We start from the raw sequence: 22,387 nt of genomic DNA, 5'->3' as shown, positions 1-22,387 counted from the left end.
ATATATCATAAACTATTATATTTGTTTCATTTATTATATACATAAGTTTATAATGGTGTAGTGGAAATATAAACTAGATATAGTTTTTTTTGTCCTCCAGATATCAAATAAATTTCATACTTAAACACTGAGAGGGTTCATGAGACAAGCCCGTCAAAACATTGATATACAACATGAATACTGGGCTTATGACTATACTCATTACTATTAAAATTATTAATACAAAAATAACAATTAAAGCATACAATACAAATTAAGTAGTGTTATAAATTTGGAATAATATAGTATAATGTTTATTTCCCATATAGGTTTTTGTATTTGTTTAAATTGTTTAATTTTCTATATTGAATAATAAGTTTCAAATGTTATTATATTTTTTTTGTTTTAGTTAATGTAGTTTAGTAATGCTAGTTGAGATTTCACTTTACTAGTTAACAAATTCAATCCAAAATAAATTTCAAGTAGAGGTGTAACACATTGGGTACAAGTCGTCTTTGCAACAGCCTCCATGGCTTCATAATTAACACACATAGCATATAATCAAACAAGGCTACTAAAGGTACATCGATTCCCAAATACCAATATTTGCAAGTTATTGTTAGCAAGTTTTGGTTTGGTAGACACAGAAGGCTGATATCCTACTTGCCTTAAGTTGTGCATTTTAAATATGTAGGTTGCATATCCTTGGTGAAACTAGATTTAAAAGCCACGACATTGCTCTGCACAAGAGCCAAAGGCATTCCGTAAAACCATTGTTTTGTCATGTTTCTCAATATTGTATGGTTATTGTACACATTATTAATTTTAATTAATTGAAGTTTCACCATTGCATTTAATTAATACATTACATAAATCATCCCCATATTATCACTGCGATATTAAAGTCGTTCGTCACTCAGCCTGTCAACACTCCAATATGGCGACCTAAATCGTTTGAAGACACCTAAAGCACCCCGAATGCATTCTGTGTGGAATTATGCATTTTGGTGGTAAGTCCACGTCCGAAATTAATAGCAGGTCGCCGAATTGTACTCGCATGCAAATACAACGTTTATGATTATTGCACTGCTGTTGTTTGATAAGGAATGTTATATTTAGTGGCATTATGAAGGTGCATTTGTGACGTTGCAATTTCGACCTGTTTGGTAATTACATTTAATTAAATGTATAATCATTTAAGGATTCAAGACATAACAACAAGACTAACTAATCATAAAACGAAAACGTTAAGAACTTCTCTGGTAAACAAAAATAGATAGAAATATTAGTGTGTTAAAAAATGATGGTTCAGGGCAGTCTTCAGGATAAAGTATTCAAATATTCTATCAAGAGGGATCACGGTCACAGCAAAAACTTGTAAATTGTTTTTGTCCGAAAAACGCTTGACCTTTATACCAAACCCTTTTTTCGTATAAATCTTTCGTGTTATGAAGGCAAAATATAAATCTCTTAAATCGAGCACTAAGTTTATATTATCCAGGAGTGAAGTTCTTTATGAAGGGACTACAAAATTATTAGCGTTATCATTGGCGTTACTGGGTGTACGTTACTAAAAATTAAAACAATATTTGTTTATAGGTAAATAATAATTTAATAAGGGTTTTTTCATCACAAAACAGGTTTACAACTCAAAACAATGTACACATCTCACTTTAAGGTATTTAATGTGAAAAATGAAAATTCCCTACTTGTTGAAATTGAATTGAAAAAGAAAATGAATATTAAACATTTTTCTCTTATCTTTTCATTCTAAAACAACTGGTAGAAAAATATGTAATATACTGATATTCATATATATCAAAATATTAATGATCAAAAAGTAAATGATATAATTTTTATCAACTTAAAAACGGAATCACTATAAAAATAAAAACGCTCCGCGTATAATGTTTGTATTTCAAATCTCAATTTAGCGTAACCACCAAAGCTGTTTCGAACAAAATATATTTGACACATACCAGCGTTTAATACTTTATTAAACTCGATAGAAGAAAATGATTTAAATTGAATTTAAATGATTACACAATTTAAAATTCACATTCTTATAGAAATAAAATCCACTAGTGATGGTCTGATCGTATCGATAAATAGATAAAGGTTCTTTCATTTCCAAGTTTGTCACGTGCCATAAAATGGAGTCACGTTTACACGAATAATTACGGCGATCTCGATTTCACACGAAACGAAAGATTTAATATCCTAAGTTGGTGTAAACCGTTTTAAATTAAAATTATACGTGACTTGCATTTTACAAAATTCGTCCTGAATTAGGATTTTGGTAATTAAGAAGATTATTACGTAGTTAAAAATGCAATAATCGTTAATCGATCTTTTACACATGCATAGGTATGCAATTATGGTACATCCTTTATAATGAATGTATAAACATGCGTCTACCTATAATACTGTAAAAAAATTGCCTGCTTTGGAAGCTTTTTGTGATATCTTAAATACTAACTCAGTTTTTTAATAATATCTAAATAGACCAATTCTTTTTTAAATTTTATACAAAATATAGTTACACGATATATTATAACTAAAAGCTATTATACAATTTGTAGAACACAACAGCTACAAAATTATTATTTATTGTACCTCAACGTTTTCTAACAATTTATCGACAACTTATTCACAGCCCAGCACTAATTCCCTGATAATAGTTAAAACAAATATCATAGCCTCGTTTTATTGTCTGTAGTATTTTTATTTGTGTTTTTTCGGTCCTGCGCTCGAGCCTCTTTGAGAGAGTCCGGTAATTTCTGATTGTTTGTCTCTGGTAGAGTCATCACAATAAGGCCAGATAGCCCTGACATAACCCCGAAAAGAATTGTTGGCAGGAACTCGTATAATTTTGACTGAAAAAGAAAAATATATTTATCTTTAATGTGAATTTATAAATCACACGACAACGAACAAGCCTTTGTGAGAATTGTATAGTGTTATTTTAAATTATCTGTATAAAAGATTGAAAGAAAGTTGAAAAGTATGATTTTATTTTTAGTAGACGAGTTCTATCACAATAAAATGTGCAAAATAAAAAAAATGTTTATGCAACTGTAACTTTTCTATTATTTCAAGTTTAAACAGAAGTGTACGCATACATTATGCAACAATTTCTTACTTGTTATGCAAATGTCTTAAATTACTATTTAAAAAAAAATTGTACTTTGGACACGCAAATAACGCAACATGAAAACTTACCAATAACGGGGTTTGGGGAGCAAGCGTAGAGCCAACTCTACCGAGAGTAGAACAAATAGCCAATAACGTCGTTCTATAGTTTGTGGGAAATACTTCCGCTGCGAATATGTAGAGTGAATTGTATGCGAGTGTGATAAAGAATTTTCCACCTAGATAGAAGGTAGTTGACCAATAACCACCTAGAAATATTTTTTTAATTAAAATATAAAATATTAAAAATAACTCAATATTTGATACTAGATTTAATTTACGGTGAGATTCAGGAACGAAAGTTAACGCGAATGTCAATCCTGTATGTCAAAATCCAATACATTTTTGACGGATTCCCACGTAGCTGGTAACTGTCTAAGATCCTTAATATGTATATATTTACGAACATATAAGTTGCCTTGCAGTTGGGCGGCCTTATCTCTAAGAAGTAATCTGTTCCAGAAGTTGTCAGTACTTTGACAGAGTGCAGAAAAGAGACTATAATCTAATAACTATGAAAATGCAAAAAGTGTTTAAGATTATTAAATTTAAAAAAATAATACCTGGGATAAATCCATATGCGATTAGAATAATTCCAGTCAATACGAAAGCTGTTCCGATAACTTTCTTTCTTCCGAAGCGATCTAAACAAAATAACTTGCATACATTAGCGGGTGCCTCAATTAATATCACGACGATATAATTCATATAAGCATTCCCTGATAATTCTATAGCATTGATCGATAGACCATAGTAGACCAGCGTAGAAGATGTCCATAAGAACGAGCAAATAAATAATCTCTTCCATATTAAACCAGAGCAAAACGTTTGTTTGAATGACGACGAATTTGCTTCTAAGGATTCAAATTTCACAGCATCCCTTTGTTGCATGGCCTGCTTTTCCACTTGATCATAATGGTCCTTCGGAACAGACACTTTGTTGAACTTTTCACACCTTTTCAATACGTTGATGCCATCTTCGTAACGTCCTTTACTAAAGAACCAACGAAAACTTTCAGTAAGCGACCATATGTAGAAGAAGACTAAAATAGCTGGAGTGTAGATTATAAGAAGGAGATGTCTCCAACTTTGTAGCCACCAGGACAGTGACGTCACAGATACTCCGCCAAGAATGAACATTGTGTTGAAGAGTAGGCTCACGAATACTCTTCCTTTAGGCCCTGCGAGTTCCATAGCTGAAAATAAAAACAATAATAAGTTGGGTTTTTATACTCTTGGAAAAAATAATTAGTCGGGCTACAACCATTGCAGGTCCTGAGGCCCTGGTCGACCTCAGATTTCCGTCTCTGGTTCGTGATTATTTGTTTTTTTCTAATAAGCAAGTACCTAGGTGACCGGTCTTCTGCGTGACTGACACACGCAGTCGAGTTTTTAAGTTTAAGACATGCCGGTTTCCTTTCGATGTTCTTTACCACACAATCGATTATTAAATCCGCACATTTAAAGCGAGTCCATTGGTGCACAGCCAAATTTCAAACCTACGACAGGGATGAGAGTCACACGCTAAATCCACTAGCCCTACACTGCTAGTAAACGATCGGTATAATATCTTGATGTCCTGGTATAGACCAATTAAAAGCATGTAACATAAGTTTGGTTTACAAAAATAGTTCTAATACTTTAGTTTTGTTTAGTGAGAGGGTTCTCTCGCCTCTTTTCGCCCGTTCTATGCCCTTGATTTGAAAAGTCGTATATATAAATTGATTATTATTATTGATTGTTTTTATAATACAGACGTTCATAAATGTACACATAGTTACCACACCAATATTTAAAAATAAATTTTGGTTTTGATTTTATATAACTAACTATATTAGCGAGAGGTTAACATGTTTGACTAGGTTTAAATTTGGTGACCATGTTGGATGCATTGTTTTTATTAAACTGTATCTCGAAAAAACTAGAAGTCTGTATTAATTATTAAAGGCTTCAATATTTTGGCATACGATAAATAAATTAATAAATAACACCTGACCCAGGGACATAGACACGGAAAAGGAGATTCGCAAAAAGGGTAATTAGTTCGGCTGTTCATGCGTAAAGGTTAGTAATTGGCCGTGGATGACCACAGGGTGTCATCGTAGCTTGATTTGTGTTTGTCAATCATTAATAACTATTATTAGTACTAAATAACGAGTATATTAATGGTATAATACAAAAGGCAGGATTTTAACTAAGTAGCACAGGTTATATCGATGTAATTTACGTAAACTGACATAGGAGTATTTATATATATATAAATATAGTAAATACATCTCATCAGTCAAGTGAGTTAAATCCATCTAATAGTAATTGTGATAGTACACCAAGAAATTAAATATTTTTCGAAAGATTTCTAATGACGAAATAAATATACATGGAAATAATGTTACTATTGATAACAATACTCAATAACTTTAATAATAAAGTTTTGAAATATGATAAATCATGTATAATTTACGATGACGAATATTAAACCTAAGAAAGAAATCGATTTCACAGTTGTAATTCAAAGTGACTCATTGTTTATACAATGGAATCTCTTTAAGTCGAAATCCTTAGTAAGTCGATAAAAACTGCCATTCCCTTCTGAACCCCTAAATACGCGGTATCTCGAACTATGTATTTAGACTTTGTAACTTGAAAAAAATGTTATTTCCCTACGAAGTATTGTTAATACATATTTATACTCTACAACTCGAATTATAAAAAGGAGACTCTGTCAAAAGTCAAAGTTAGTAAAATATAATGACGTCTTACTTGGAAGTCCCCGAAATAATAGCAATAAAATACAAAATGAATATTCGGGGCTTCTAATATATTGTTTTTGTCTTGTACACGTGGAATTAATGAATACATTCATACATTTACTACAGAACTGGAATTGTTATTAAAAATTGCATCTCTGTAAGTCGATTTTTCAGCAGTTAAATCATAAGTTCTTGTTAAGTCTAAAACTCGTTAACTCGAATTTTTGCCCTTCCCTTGACATTCGAGTTATCGATTTTAGACTATACAGTCGTGGTCAACTAATTAGGGACATGCAAGATAGTGAAGAACAATAACCGGTTATGTACATAGAAATATAAAACCCTATTGATTTCTCAGTAACTATTATTTGCATAATTTGGTCCGATTATTATGCTTTAAATGGCTGTAAATAAAAGAATAAATAAATAGAAAAAAAGCATTTAATATCAAAGGTTGAATATGTATTCAATTTTAAGGTATAAATCTGTAGCTGGACATTTAATTAAGGACAGTAAACTATAATGAAAAATAGAGTTAAACAAAACTAATAATCTGCAGTATTATAATATCTTTAACAGCTCCATTTTATTACGTGTAAAATCAGTACCCAGTAGCAAAACCTTTGTTAGTAATTACAGCTTGACACCGATGTGGCATAGACATTATCAGTTTCTGGCATGTTTCGACAGGAATGTTTGCCCATGCCTCACAAAAAGCTTCATTAAGTTCATCTAAAGTTGTGGTACGATAAGTGGCTACTTTTTTCTTGATTTCGTGCCAAAGGTGCTCGATTGGGTTAAGGTCCGGGCTATTTGCTGGCCAATCTAGCACCGATACTGACTGACTGGTAAGAAACGACTTGACTGAACGGGCGGTATGTTTCGGGTCGTTATCATGCTGAAACGTCCATATAATAGGGAGATGCTCCTCAGCATAGGGAAGCATCGTTTCCTCCAATATTGCCTTGTATTGATGTTGGTCTAAGTTACCCTGAACTTTCCTCACAGGTCCACTCCACGTCCAGAAAATGAACCCCACATTTTAATGTTTCCATCGCCATGTTTCACCTGCTTTTTTGTGAATCTTGGATTCATTTCCGCTTTTACTGGACGCCGTACGTATTGCCTTCCATCTGAAGAAATCAAATTAACCTTGGTCTCGTCAGAGAATAATACATGTTGCCATTGGGCGTAGGTCCAATGTCCATATTTACGTGCAAACGCCAAACGAGCATTTCTATGTTCTTTCTTCAACAACGGTACTTTGCGAGCCACTCTTCCGAACAACCCTGCTTCTACCAGACGTCGTCGAACGGTCCTCGCTGAGACACCAGCTCTTTCGTCTGTCCCAAACACTTCGTGTTTAATTAAAATAGAGCCTAGAAACGGATCTTTCTTAGCTACCCTGGTTATCATTCTATCTTCTTGCGGAGTTGTTTTTCTCGATCTTTTTGTTCTTGGCACATTTAAATCCGTGTTATTGCGTCTGACATGTTGCACTGCATTGTATACCATAGTTTTTGAACAATTTAAATGTTCTGCTATCCTTCGGTATGGCCAACCATGCTCGACAACAAACTTCATGATAATTTTTCGTAGTGTTGGATCGCAACTTTTATTTTTACCCATTTTTCTTAAAAATATTTTTCAAAACTTAAAATAAATATCGGGATTGCCGCCAAAACTACCACGAAACAATAAGAGAAGAAGTAAAAAAGTATTGAGATTCAAATTTTGAAAATAGAACGCAATATCTCAGTCCCTAATTAAATGGCCAGCCAGCATTATTTGAACAAATAGCCCTACGATAACCTATCAGCTATACTGTAAAGAGGTTTAATGTTTAAGAAGTTGTTATTGTTTGTATAATCGGGCACATAAATGACTAATTATTCTTACATGTAAGAGATATGGAATATGGTTTAGACTCGTTGGAAAATAAAAAATAAATTCACAATTTGCTTTAACCAAAGAGTGTCCCTAATTAGTTGATCACGACTGTATATAGACATTAATTGAAAATTGTGTTTTCAAATAAAGGTTTTTCTAAAAAAAAATTAACTTTTCATTTATTTTTTGTTGTAACTGAAGCGTTATTGTGTTACCAACTGTTACTAGCTAAATGTTTTGTTTGTAACTAGTAAAAGTATTGTACGTTAAATATTTTATATTTGAAGTACTTAATAAAACCTATAATTGCAAAGACAGACAATGACATCGTCTAGCTAATTATTTTTTTTCAATTAACTTAAAATAATATTTTTGACCCAATTACTAAATGTTATGAAATATGTTATATATAAATCTTGGTGGCAACGTTTACTATAGCTTATTGGGACCATTGTTGCGGTGATCGATATAAGAAATCGACATAAATGCAAGCAATTTGTGTAAGTGAAGCATGGGGTAATGGTTGCAGTTGTTTACAAATCACGTGTAACGCAAAAACTCGGCGAATATGAAGAGTTTCTTGCCAATTGTCGCTAACTCTACGGCCTTGATTTAGCAACTAAGCGAATAACAAATAAATGAAGTTTGTCTTGATTTTATAGCAATATAACAGGTATCAATAGCATACATTCAACATTTTACGGAAGGGATGTGTACCAAAATTCTATTTATAACAAGTTCCCAAATAAACAAAAAAATGTATGACCGTAGAGCAGAGATTGTATAAGGTTTGTTTAAAACTCGTTCATGCGAAAATAAATCAAATTATATTTCCTATATCATATAGGAACTTAAGTGAACAAATAATAGGAAATGTTCCGAGGTCAGTAATTATTACAGTTCAGTTGAAAAGATCAAAACAGTATAATAGGTACACATACCATACATTGTTGATTTACAGCCTTGACTTTTGGTTTGATTAAGCTGGTTCATAGAATGTTATTTTTAATATGAATAATGTACCATAACGTACAAATAAATACAATTTCGATGAATTTAAAATTGAAGTCACCGTTACTTTGACGAAATTTACGTTATATTAATTTATTCGAGTAGCAGTTAAACGTCTTCCCAGTAAAATGTAAGACCAGACCAGACAGTGATACCACCGATAACGATCTCAGGTTCGTGGCTATTTTTTACAGAAATAAACCATTCACTTAAATATTTAGTAGTACTAAGAATACGTTTCATGTATCACTCACCTAAAACAAAACACGCAGTATATACACCCCCTCCCAGCGCTGGCTCCAGAAATTCCAGGACAATAAACATTTCATAATTCAGAGAGAATGCTCGTATGACGCCAAAAACACCATTTGCAACGCTCGCGAACACGACTGCGATACGCCTTCCGTATCTGTCCGAGAGGAGACCGGTGAGAGGTATGGATATGAAGAAGCCAGCATTGTGGACCGTTCCTACTAGAGATCGCTTCCAGTCCTGACAGCCGAGGTTGAACTGAAATTTATTAAAACTATTATTTGCGTTTAATGGTATATAAAATTGGGTATGCAGGGAAGATATACTAAAATTGACTCTAAGAGACTGTTTGTGTATCTAACTTAAGTTCTTTAAAGATAACTTCGGTGTAAAATTATAAAGCATTTGGCTTTTATTCAAATGAATTAAGATATAAATAGCAATTCATTTCGTTTCTATTTATAAATTTCTGCTGTAAAAATGTTAATGGAAATTGCATGTTAAATGGCATTTTTAGAGTATATTAGATAAACTGTTTAAAAATGTTAACTCTACTAAGGGTACACATATTATGAAGTCTACTAAGGGGAACACATTATTGTGATCATTAGGGAAATCACTTTATGTGCCAACAAAACCGTTTATAATCGTTTCGCCGGGAATCACAAATTCAGGAGGTCCATTTTCGTCCGTAAACCACTAAGTCATGGACGCAATTTAAAAATCTAAATGTCAGATTATATAATATATGCTAATTAACGAGGATTGTCATATAAGAATAAAAATCATTTAATTCTTTAAAAAGCTGGTGCAGTCGAAGAGCATCCGAAAAATTAATAACGGCTCCAACTTTGATTTTGATATCTTTGGTGTCTCTCTTGGGCCGTGAGGTGCAGAGGCGCTAATTAATAATTTAAGTTGGCACCTGGTAGATAGTTCTGGTGATCCCAGAGCTGGTGTTTTCCTCGCTTAACGAATAAGTATCGCAATACAGTGAGGAAATGCTGTCAGGTAAAGGTACGTAAAAAAAAGGTAGGTAAAGATACACTGTCACAGGGATCAAACTTTTTAAATTTGTTTTAATTTTCTTTTGATTCGTTTCTAAGTTTTTCTTACTATTATGTAGGTTAAGAATATTGTAAATACTGTATGATTAATAATTTGATTGTTATGTTTACGGTATTGGTATGTTATGTTACAAGAGTAAATAAATTCTTTAAAAATAATTTTCAACTTGCAACATACATTTTATTCGTCAGTAACAGTTTATCGGGTTTACCTACATATTTAAAATTACATTTTAAAACATATTTTTAGTATATAAAACTTATACTCTTGTTTACGGTTTATACATTGTGAAATAAATATGAAGTCCGTTTATGAAATAATGCATTAATATGGATAGTTTCTATTTATGGACAGTATTTATTGAGGAATCTCTAGAATGTCCTAGGTATCTAAGATGTTTGTTGGGCTAGATCTAGAACCTACTCCAATAAATATTTATGTACCTAACAACGTTATTGTGTTCAGTGTTAGTTAAAAAAATAACCTTAGTGATTAAGTGATAGGCATTTTCTTTACGCCAGTTTTTTTACGCTTGTTCTACGCCCTTCATTTTCTTTTCAGAGGTTCATACATTGAGTTACCTAATAACATTTATTTTGATTTTCTGACACTGCCTTATTGTAGTAAGTAAGGTGAAGACACATTAAAAACAAACATTAAATATACCATATGTATTAAGATACAAATTCCATCTATCAAAATTACGCAAATCATCACATAATATCAACGTAAATGTCATAGATTTGCTCACGTAAAGGCATGTTCTAAATTTAAATAAAAATACTTTTAAAATTCATTTGCTAAAAGCATTTTTGTTGCTTAGTAAATTAACTAACAGATAATATTTAGGATTATAATAGAAAGTCCCACATGATAACGTTTATTCTTATCTTTTATAATTACATAATTAAAAATATTTCTCCATATGTATGTAATGTTTTCTACAGCTATACAACACATTAATGCATATTATTGTAACAATTGTCAAGTTCAGGTACGTAATAACTCTTGTTAAACTAATAAGTTCCGCAATGTAAAACGTAGTTCGATTTATCGTATAACAGATACGATTTAGTAGTTCCATAACATCTTAATAATTTTTAATGATACGTTTTGGACTGAGGATTTTTCTTTACCAAACGATAAATATTTGACATTTATTTATTAATGATATGTATATCTTACGGATACGGCATAGTGACACAATTATGCGAGAAAATTAACGCAGTAAATTCTATATATAACTGAAAAATAAACAATATTATGTATTCACCCTGTCCCCGCATAGATAAGGCTATTTCTATTGTATTTTGAAGTGTCCACGGCCTTCTATTATGCGTGATGGTAATAGTAAATATTAGCAGATGTTATGTTAGTTAAAAACGAGTGACTATAAATACAGACGTCACTGTATTAAAAACATAATATTGATAATCATGCCGTTATAAATGTTTATATATCATAATTTTTCGCATACAGCAATAGCAAATTACCATAAGTAATGGCACACTGCCCGAAGATTAAAGATCCGTCTACGAGTCCATACCGGAGAACCTTGTGCCGCAGGAGAGTTAATATATTTAAGATATAAAATGATTAAATTATTTTATTGGGATAATAAATATAGATTTAAAACTACAATTGCTTTATTAACGATGTATTTTAGGTTGGGTTGCACATTTCATTGAAGTACTTTGCGATATATATTTTTCGTTTTGGCTTTCCCGTGTACATGTCACGTAACAAATAAATGGATAAACTGATGTTTTTTACTATTAAATTTTCTTATTGATGAATATAATATTTTAGTACCTATAATCTGATTCCAGATAACAATAAATAGATTTTTGGAGAGTGACATTTACATGCATATATTTAATTGCGAGACTGTTGCTGAGAATAATTATTTTTACTAGCCACAGATGGGTAAATTTTTAACTGAAGATAGATAAGTAACGTATGTCTAATTTGTTCTTAAATTATTGTTTTATGATCTGTTAAGATAAACTTCATAGCTAGTTTTTAAGCGTTACAATTTCGTGAAAGATTGCGGTAAATTCTTTTATAGAACGGACGAGCAAAGCTCGCTTAATGGTAACACTTCCGCTTCATGACATCAATCACTTATGCGTCGTTGAACCTTATTCCTTAAGCTATTTTTATTCAAGGTAAACTTTATAAATAAACATACTGTTGCGACTACATAACTATACATATATTTAATATTTAATTTGTTGACATATTAATACTTCAAAGACAGCAGATAAAAAGTCTATGTGTAGGCAATATTATTCTTAGGTTCAGATGTATTCAGGTAAATAAGAAAGCTCTAATCGTCAATGCTATAACGTTTAGCACTATACTTTTCAAAAAAATAGGTAAGGACAAACAAATCTAAGCCGTGTTAGCGATTATCATGCAATAACCCCTAGCGATTATAATACAATTTACTTTATAAATATAGTAATTTGTCAAACATTTATGACAACTTAGTAATAACATGTAATTGCGATAATGCACAATAGGATGAAGCTCACATAATAGTTGACTACATGTTAAAACCTCCATACAATTTGACGAAACCTATTAAATGTAATAATAACATTTAAAGCTGTTTAATCAATTTTATCTAAACGATTAAGTTATTACTGGTGTGTGACTTTATTATTTATGTAGCGTTGCGTAAGTCAGGACAGACAAGCATATTTTTTGTAGGGCCATATGTTTAATCGTCTTTTAATGTTCCAAAATCAAATGTTTAATAAGCGTCTGCGACTGTTGTTACGTACGTATAAAAATGACTAGCAATTTCTTGTAATAGTCCCTCAGGCGATTGACCACCCCGCGACGGCCCAAGCCGAGGTTCGAGTCTCACAGGAGACGCCCTTGCGCTAGTCGCGGGACAACAAGCCATTCTGGCCGAGCTACGCTCGCCAAAACAGCCCGAGCTGAGCTGTAAAGGCCCTTAAGGCCAACAGCGAGATTCCATTAAAAAAAATTGTAATAGTGTAAATTTCAATGTCTTTAGTGACGTTAGTATTAGCTACGTAGAATAAATAACAGATCGTTACGAATACTGTTAACGAGGAGCACATGATTCAATGTTTACGCTATTTGTTAAAATGACTAAATAGATCAAGAAGAGCGTTTGATAAAATTCTGTATAGCGTCAATTTGCCTAATACCATTTTGTTTTGCATATTTCGATATCTTTTTTGATTGTCAAATCATTATTTCATCTAGATCTCATCTAATTAATCGTAATAACTATAAACATGTTCTTCATCTCCTATATTCCATCCAGTTCAACCCTAAAACTCCCTCCTCCTCAAAAATGATTTAAAAATTTTGGGAGCCCATAAATAGAGCTTATACTCTTCCGAAAACTATACCCTTGAAATCCCATCTCATAACTCCTTCTTTCTTGGCGATTCCTTTAAGGTCTCCGCAGTTAGGCTATGGAATTCACTTCCCGTCCCTATTCGCTTAGCTGCTTCTCTATCTTCCTTTAAATTTCTTCTGTACAAACATTACCTGCCCACATCGTATCCCAAACGTACGTACTAACTACTAACTGATATGAGTCTGATCTTGAATTGGATTATCGTGATTCATGATTACTTTTTACTTTATGTTTTTCATGTATCCAGTATCAGTTTAGTTTATTTTTTGTTCCTGTTTAGTTTCTTATTTATAACTATATGTCATATGTATTTTGGCAGTTCTTGCCTACCTTATGTAATTTAATACATTTTTTTTCTTTTACTCACAGTGGTTGCCTGGAAGAGATAGCTCGAAAGCGATAAGGCCGCCAGTTGCCCTCCTTTTCATTAAAGTATGTTAATTTTTTATATTGTAATGTAACGAAGTGTTAATAAATAAATAAACTAAAATCACTGTATTTTCTAAAAGACACTTCCTTTTCAAGGTTGGAAGCAAAGAGCATACTAAAATTATTCGATTGAGAATTGAAAAGAATGACTAAATAAGCGATGCCAAACAATACAATGGTAATAGAGCAATGTCTAGGTAAAAGTAACAAGATTAAATAAATAGGTCGATAACAAAAGAAGACTAACGAAAATTTTCATCAGCTAATTGCAAATTGAAATTTAATATGAAAGCAAAATAAATTTAAGCAAAAACCAATACAAAATGTTCATGGGTTTCGTAATTGTCAAACATTTAATGTTCATCCCGTCCATACAGTGAAATATCCCCTTAAATTAAAGAACGTATTGAAATAAAGGTTTCGAATCGACGAGATATATCCCAGATTATGACAATGTACATTAATGTCAGTAATAAAAAATGATTGACATGTATATTGGTTGTCAATAATGCGTGCGTTCAGAAATTAATTTGTGTAAACTATCAAGCTACTTAAATGTAAAACAATTTTTGTTTCTTTGTGTGTTATATGTTACTAAAGTTAATAATTATTTTGTATTCATAGTATTAATTTCACAAATTCAGCTAATCTGTATCAAGGCACTCATTGACAAGTTCGCCGGTTCAGCTATATTATACTAACCGAATAGGAAAATATAATATAGATAAATAAGATTATCAGATCAGAATTTGTACAGACGTATATGTAAAAATATGGAATGTATTCCAAGATGAGGTTTATCTCTCAAAGCATGTAAACCAATTAATTACATATAAATGCATAACTAGGTAAAAGTGATGTCTGTTTATATAACAATGAAGCATTGTCTTGCCTTGACACCCGCACGAGATTTAATTATGAGAATTCAATAACACTATCCTTTGTTACAGTAAATTAGGTTAAATTTTCCTTCGATTTTTATTGCAAATAATGACCGTTACGTTCGTTGAATTAAGATCAATATTTATATAAAATTCTTATCATTAATTATTTTCAAAAATTAAACATGATTTACAACTGATGTTTCTACTTTAAGAAATAAATAATTAATCAAATGAAATATATGAATGTTATCAATTTTAAATATTACTCTATATACCTGCCTTTTACACAATGCGTACTTATGATAGATATTTAAAATAACTTTTCAGTGTTACGAATTTTCTAATTAAACATTTTGATAAGCAGGTTTAGTTCAAGGTATGATTGTATAAAAATGTTGTCTTAGAAATGCACGCGATCGCAAACCTTGACATAGGAAATGAGGGAATCAGGTCTTCTTTGAAACAATGATATATTTATTCCACAATGTCAACTGTCAGAATATTTAATATTTAATAAACGATTGAGAAGGTTAGCATTTCTTTTTGAACGCCGAACGTTCAAGAGGTTTTAAGATCACCAAACAAAATAATTAGGTTTTGACTAGGACTTACAGTTGGCCTTCTATCTAGTTAAAGTCTTGGTGTGTTAAGTAAATATTTAATCAAGTCGCTAGCATTTTTATATGAATAAAGCAGCGTCGAAAACGTTTAACTAACTGTCTGACCGAAAGCCAGCGTGTTGATTAACAATGTAAAACAAGATGGTAAAACAAGACTCCGCCATGATTATTTAATTAGTTATTGTTATTTCGGTGTGATCGTGAAGAACTGAAAGCTTGGTATTCCGTGTTTTGCTTTAATGTAAATGGTAAGGTTAGGTTAGGTCAGTCTTGTTGCCTAGGAATCTTTAGGAAACGCGTTAAACGTTTCGTTCACTCACTTGTCTGACGGAACTTTAGCGACTTGATTGAATATAGATTTTTAATTAACTGTCTAGAGATTCAATTAACTCTCTGATATAACTGCTTTACTGCGACATACATATCATGATATCTGGGTACGAAGACATTTTTTTAATTAGCGGCTTAAACTGATAAGAAACTAATCGATTGAAATTCATAATTAGCTCTGGAATGTGCTATGCTAGGCTATGCCTTTTATCGAGTCACGTGTGACAACTTCTATTGTGTTGTAATATCTTGTTATAAAGTTATGAAACTTTTATCATGGCCTCAGTTTAAACATCATTTTCTACAATGCATGATTAATTATATTAAAGATGCAAATCTATTTACTGCCGTTATAAGTTTACGCATAAATAATGTTTACGCCTTATGAAGGTTTCTTTTGTATAAAACAATTTTTACTATTTAGTACCGTTGAATAGTAACTGTCACCCATAGCATTTCCTTTTCCCAGTTTGGGAACAGGACCTGAAGGCATAGCCACCAGATATTTTTGTTTTTTAAATCAATATTATGATTTACAACAACAGATCTTTATGATATGACTTTATAAAATGAAGTTCTCCGGCCGCTTTTGTTTGACTCTATGGACGCAATAAACTTAAAAATTGACGAACGGGCTCCCCAAATAAATGGTCTGATTATCGAGGATGTTGGTTTAGACTATTATACATTACGATTTTAAGTGAATTTACTCAAATATACCAATTATTAAGAGATCGCAAAAATCTTGAAAAATCCAGGCGAAACTGCAGTCGGAAGCTAGTAAAATCTAAATGTAGCCTATCATGATCTCATTGACAATTATATAGTTCTCAGAATTCTTTGAGAACAGTATGGCTGTGTAACCGCGTCAATAGAACTCAAATGATTTACTCAACGCGAAGACAACAGTTTTCGAAATAACAAACATCGTCCACTCCGTAATCTACTATGCCTCTAGGGATAGACTCTTTGGATATTTTATACGTAACAACCTTCATAATTATGTAACCTTACAGAACCATTACTATTTAATATTCTGAAGTCAATTTCCGTGTAAACCATTTAAAATATATACAAAACTCACCTCTTTAACAATAGAATGCTCTTCAAAGTACACGTAAGAATCGCACTTGATTTCTGTTGAGGTGTCATAAAAATGCTCAGAGCACGTATCATTTAAAGTGACGTTGGCGAATGGTGCGTAACGGCGGCATTTGGACGGCTCTCCAGCGACATGTGGTATGCTGAAGTTCACGACTGCCGGGTCTTCGCATTCTGGTACTGTGCATCTGTAAATTATACCAAATTGATATAGAGAAACTCGGAAATAATTGTGTACATAATACGGTTATAGATTGTTTAAAAAATAAAATAGGTTTGTCGGAAAATTCGGTCATATTCAGTCACAGCAGAGCTTCTGATCATTTTGAATATCATTCGATGGAATAATATTGTAGAAAATATTTCGGTGATTTTAATAATTAAAACTAATTGACAAGCATGTAGTTGCATACATATTTATAGATAGTAGTTTATCCAACTGCAGCATAAGTAAACCACGAATCTATTAAAACTTAATCATGCACTATTTTATTTATTCACACTTGCATTGAAAAACGACAAATAACATGATATACAAAAAAATATAAGAGAGGCAACGGGTGGCCTTATCGCTAATAAGCGATCTCTGGCAACTCCCGTAAAGGAATAACTAAAAAAAGACATGATGAGTAAAGTGCAGGCAGTGCATAACCGACTGTTATAAAAAATATATAGAACCTTAAAATACAAAAAATATTAATAAAACAAACTAAAAAGTAAAAATCTAATTTCATGCCTTCATAAATTGCGATACAATACTAAAGAAAAGGAAATACAAAAATTACACAAGTCTCGATTGACCAGGAATGTTTATGCAGAAGAGTTTTAAAAGATGTTAAAGAGGTAGCGAGTTAATGGCGGAAGAAGATTAAGAAGGATGTGCTGTGGGATGGAATTTCCAATAAACATCTATTGGAGGAGCATAATATATATTTATAAGGACCTGAGAATTTGGCTAACCTCAAATAAAATATATTTTATGATAGAAACTATAGTGTACGAATATAGTAAACAGTATTACATACATTTTCTGTTGTTTTTACATGAATATACATGTTACCACTTGGTTTATAATTACCACCAAAAGTATATGAGAAATTCTATACAACAAAACTAATGGCGCCAAATCCCAGCAACCGTCACATCACCGCGCATGCGCCAATACAGGCGCTGCCGCAGATAAGTAAAATTTATATCCATAGACATGACACACTTCGTCTATGCGTTTTAGTAACCAAAAATAATTGATAGTACTTACTTGCCGTAAAAATATATATTGCTTTTAATAATGTAAACGGTACTACAATATAAATTTGTTTTGAGTTGGTCATTCGTATTTTTCTATCCTTAAGAATGTAATTAAATGTGTATTGTAATATTTAAAAAAAATCGCTGTATTGTTTATTATTTCTCTACAGAAAAGTACAAATCAGTACAACAAATAATGCTTATGGATTAATGCACAGCCATTTATTATAAAGAAATTGACAAATGCTTAATATGTATACAAATATTGCAATAAGCGTGCTTCGCTTGGCACATCTTATTTAATAAGAAATATCGAGTTAATTACGGATAATAGATTATTTACTTTGGTATCTTTGGTTAGCTTGGTTAAAATTTTAAACACGACTCCAATTTGATTTTGTGCTAAAGACATTGACAGTTGCGACGCGAGCTGAGCATCGTACAACAGGGACCATGAACTTTCTTAAAACAATCCAGTTGCGATGCAGTTGAGTTTAAGTCAATAGAATTTTTTACTTAACTGTCAAACTTACTTCGACATATGTTTCTATAAAAATATAAAATTATTTTAAATATTTAATCGATAAGAATAAGCTATTATGTCTTTATATATATTTATTTAATTAAAAACTATTCTCTCGATATATTTAAAACGTAAAGTTAAAACTTTCCAGTTGACACTCATTATTTTTAAACGTTTCCGTCAAATTTTGATAGGAGCATTCAATATCTTGGTGTTTACAAAATTTCAGTTTTATAAATATAGTTTTCAAATTGTTTAAATAAATATGATGCAGTAATTAGTAACAATTAAAAAGTATTGGTCACGACGTTGTTGTTGTTTTCTAAAAAAATAAATACCTATATGGAAGATATTTCTGATATCCTGAATTCCTGATTTCCCTATCCCTTCGCAAAAGATATTACAAGTCATCTTATAACTGGAAAATCATAAGTACTATAAAAAAACGATAATAAAAATGAATTCCTTCAAATTGCATAAAATTGGCTAATTCGTTAACTAATTCATAAATATAAATAGTTATATTTTCTTTACAGCTTAAACTTACAAACTCGCTGAATTGAGAGACAATATGAATATATGTCTATATCCAATTGAACATTGGTTGAAGATATCTTATTATTTACCTATTATAAATTTGAAAAATACCTATGTTTATTTAAACAACAAAAAGCAGAGTAGAATTTATGAACATAATGAGAAAATTTAATGATAGCATTCTTATTTATTGTAAAACGAAGAACCAGGCGGCGGATTTTTGCAGTATTTACCTATAACACAGAATCCTTATGAAGGTGTGTCAATAATTATGATATTTTATACACAGAATAATCGTTGAAGAAGTTGCAAGAGAATTTGGTAAAATACACGAGACCAATGCTGGTTTAAAATAAAATATTACATATTGGGGAATTATGATTTTGTTAAACCTGCCTAATTAATTAAATAAATATTATTGAACATAGCTTGTGCAATTATTTGTAGTTACACTGAATCTTCAAAGCATCAAAGTCGTTGATCTATAGCCAATTCTAAACTCGACATCTACTGAGTCGATAGAGGAGAATTGCGTCTTGTTCCTCATCTCCGTCGATATTTTAATAATCTATTTTTCCCTAAATAAGATAATAGGTACATCTTATTATTTTAATGTTATTACCAAGTTTTATTAAAATATAGAAATTAATACGTTCTAAATTATCATTTGGACAAGTTCGACACAAAAAAGTTGAACAAAACGTAACTTTTTTAGAATCGCTTATTCTGTCATAGTTGGAACGCGCAACTGTCAAATTTCGCTTCAGCCGAGCGGTCATGGTACGAATCTTCGTGCAAATTGAACGAACGAAATCTGATTACCGCTAGGGTCATGTGGAAACCTAAACTGTCTCTTTTTCGATGTCATGGTACGAATTAGCGATGCATCTCAGTTGTAGGTTGTCAATAGGCTCGCAATAAGAGCTCATGGTAGGCCCAGGGCTTTCGTGGTGCAAATCCCCTTAGCAATGAAAAAAAAATATGGATTAAGAAACGGCATGGTCCTGACCAAGGGGTTTGTTTTTAGTAAGGTTGTTATAACATTTATTTAATATGCTGCATTAAAAAGCCTTAACAACATGCAATAAAAATTCACCAGAATGAAATAATGATGCTAATCGTCGTCAAAGACTGCTTCGTGCTACAATGACTCGCTATTCACAAAGAAAAAATATTAAAAATAAATAAGAAGTTTCTAGGTTTACGACATTCACTTCCTTTTGCGTTGCTGACTGTACGATATTAACTGCCAGTATATAAATATAAGGTTTGTTTAAAATTTATTAAGCATTTATCTCGTGTCTAACTAGTATATACCAAATATAGGCGCACCGGATGAGCCTTCAGTTCGTTGTTATATAAAAATAGGAGTAATAAAGAACAACAGTGTTAAATCTGTGGATCATAATTGTTCTCATTTGAAATCTGTGGAACATAATTTTGATAGCTCAGAACAAAATAATATTAACTTATATGATAATCCTATTTTTTGGTTCACCTATACTTCCTTAATAAATTGCTATAATACGAGCCCCGATGCAAAATAATTCGTCTAGTGTGAAATTTTCTCTGTGAGATTTTTTCTAACTTCATTATTTTGTATTTGTATATAATATATTAAGCTGTTCCACCATCACATGTCGCGTTACGCCATTTCTTATGAACCAATAAACTATTTTAGCTTTTTAAATTTATACATATTATCCTGTTTTAAATTCGAAGAAGTTATAAGCAAAATAGTTTGTCTAATTGTTAATCGATGCAAAAGAATTAGACTATCGGTGAGATAAATAAGATTATTCCTTTGTATAATTATGTTGCATCGGGGCTTGTAAAAGAAATCATTTTATCCGCCTTTAATTGAAACAAAACGTTTGGATTACGGAGTTTTAGAAGCTTAGCTTATAAATAATAAATGTTTTACCTATATTTAAGGTCCATTGCTTCAAAGTTATATACTGAAGAATACATTCCCGCCAATAAAACCGGAAACAGAATCAAAATATAATTTAATGAATGAAATTTTCCAAACGGTCCGAGATCTAATAATATATCGTCCACTGTAATTTCCTTTTTCTTTTCCACATCCATGATTGATACACGCGCCAACTTTTAAATGTCGATAAAAATGTAAATTGACTGGTAGTCAAAAAAAAATAGGAGTTTGACACACACTTTTCAAATTCGGAACGTTTTTTTATCGGACGCACAGTCTTTCGGTGACGTTCCCGCGTCGCGTCCGCCTCGGTCACCAGGCTATAGTGCGCGCTAAACCGTTTGATACTTACTTTTTATTGTTAGTTTAAGAACAGCTTATCACCTTCAAGAAAATGTTAGTATTATTCAATTATTCACGTTACGTCAGGAACTTAGTATTGCACCTATCGTCGATTGAACATGTAGCTTTAGATTTTACACTTGTACAAATACATATTACAGTAACAACATACTATCAGCATATAATGTGATATAAAATATATCACTATTAATTACATTAATTGTCAATAATTTATGTAACAGTTGTAAGTTTCTAATGTTTCTTCTTCGCTATTCATATTTTTTAAATATTATTATTTACTATCGTAAATAGCTTGTCTAATTTTTGTCACGCTTTTCTTGGCGACCACAGAACTGCATAGTTTTTTTGAGTCGAAAATTTGGCAACAACGATTTCTTCTAGTACTTTCACTAATAAAAAAACTAGCGCATTGTAATATTATTAAAGATTTATAGTTTCATGTTCTTCCATAGAATAAGGAAATAGCTTGTCCCATTTTCTTCTAGATCTTGACGTCTTTGATATTATGCAAGAAAAAATAATTAATAAAAATATAAATTACTAGAAATTATATTGACCAATGAGTATTGTGCAACAAATCCTTACTTATACATTATAAACATCTATTCAAGTGATACCGGCTGTTAATTTAAATATTGAGATTAATTATTTATTTATATTATGTCCTAAGAACTATGAATAATTGTTGATAAATTTCCTAGTTGTAATTTAGAATGTTTGTTATAATGTAAAACACGCAATAGTAAGAATAAAACAGTTTTGAACGGAATACTAAAGTAAGAATAAAGAAAGTGAAATGTCGGAATAGACATATGCAATTCGATATTACTTTTTAAAAATCGAGTCTAGTTTGACACAACAATTATGTAAC

At 31.5% G+C, this 22,387-nt stretch overlaps 1 protein-coding gene across 1 annotated transcript; it reads right to left on the bottom strand.

Moving 5' to 3' along the window:
• Window positions 1–1,571: 1,571 nt before the first annotated feature.
• On the bottom strand, window positions 1,572–21,327 carry LOC123707414 (organic cation transporter protein-like). The gene is made up of 6 exons (XM_045657441.1): window positions 21,142–21,327; window positions 16,893–17,097; window positions 9,077–9,332; window positions 3,735–4,367; window positions 3,202–3,380; window positions 1,572–2,855 (listed from the first exon to the last, which is right to left on the bottom strand). Exons 1-6 carry the CDS (start codon window positions 21,306–21,308, stop codon window positions 2,673–2,675), a joined length of 1,623 nt encoding a protein of 540 aa, XP_045513397.1. The 5' UTR covers window positions 21,309–21,327; the 3' UTR covers window positions 1,572–2,672.
• Window positions 21,328–22,387: the final 1,060 nt, after the last annotated feature.

Source organism: Pieris brassicae, chromosome 3, assembly GCF_905147105.1.
Source record: "Pieris brassicae chromosome 3, ilPieBrab1.1, whole genome shotgun sequence".
NCBI classification, from domain to species: domain Eukaryota; kingdom Metazoa; phylum Arthropoda; class Insecta; order Lepidoptera; family Pieridae; genus Pieris; species Pieris brassicae.
The sequence above is the reverse complement of the archived record's forward strand: the minus strand, read 5'-3'. Positions and strand labels throughout refer to the sequence as shown.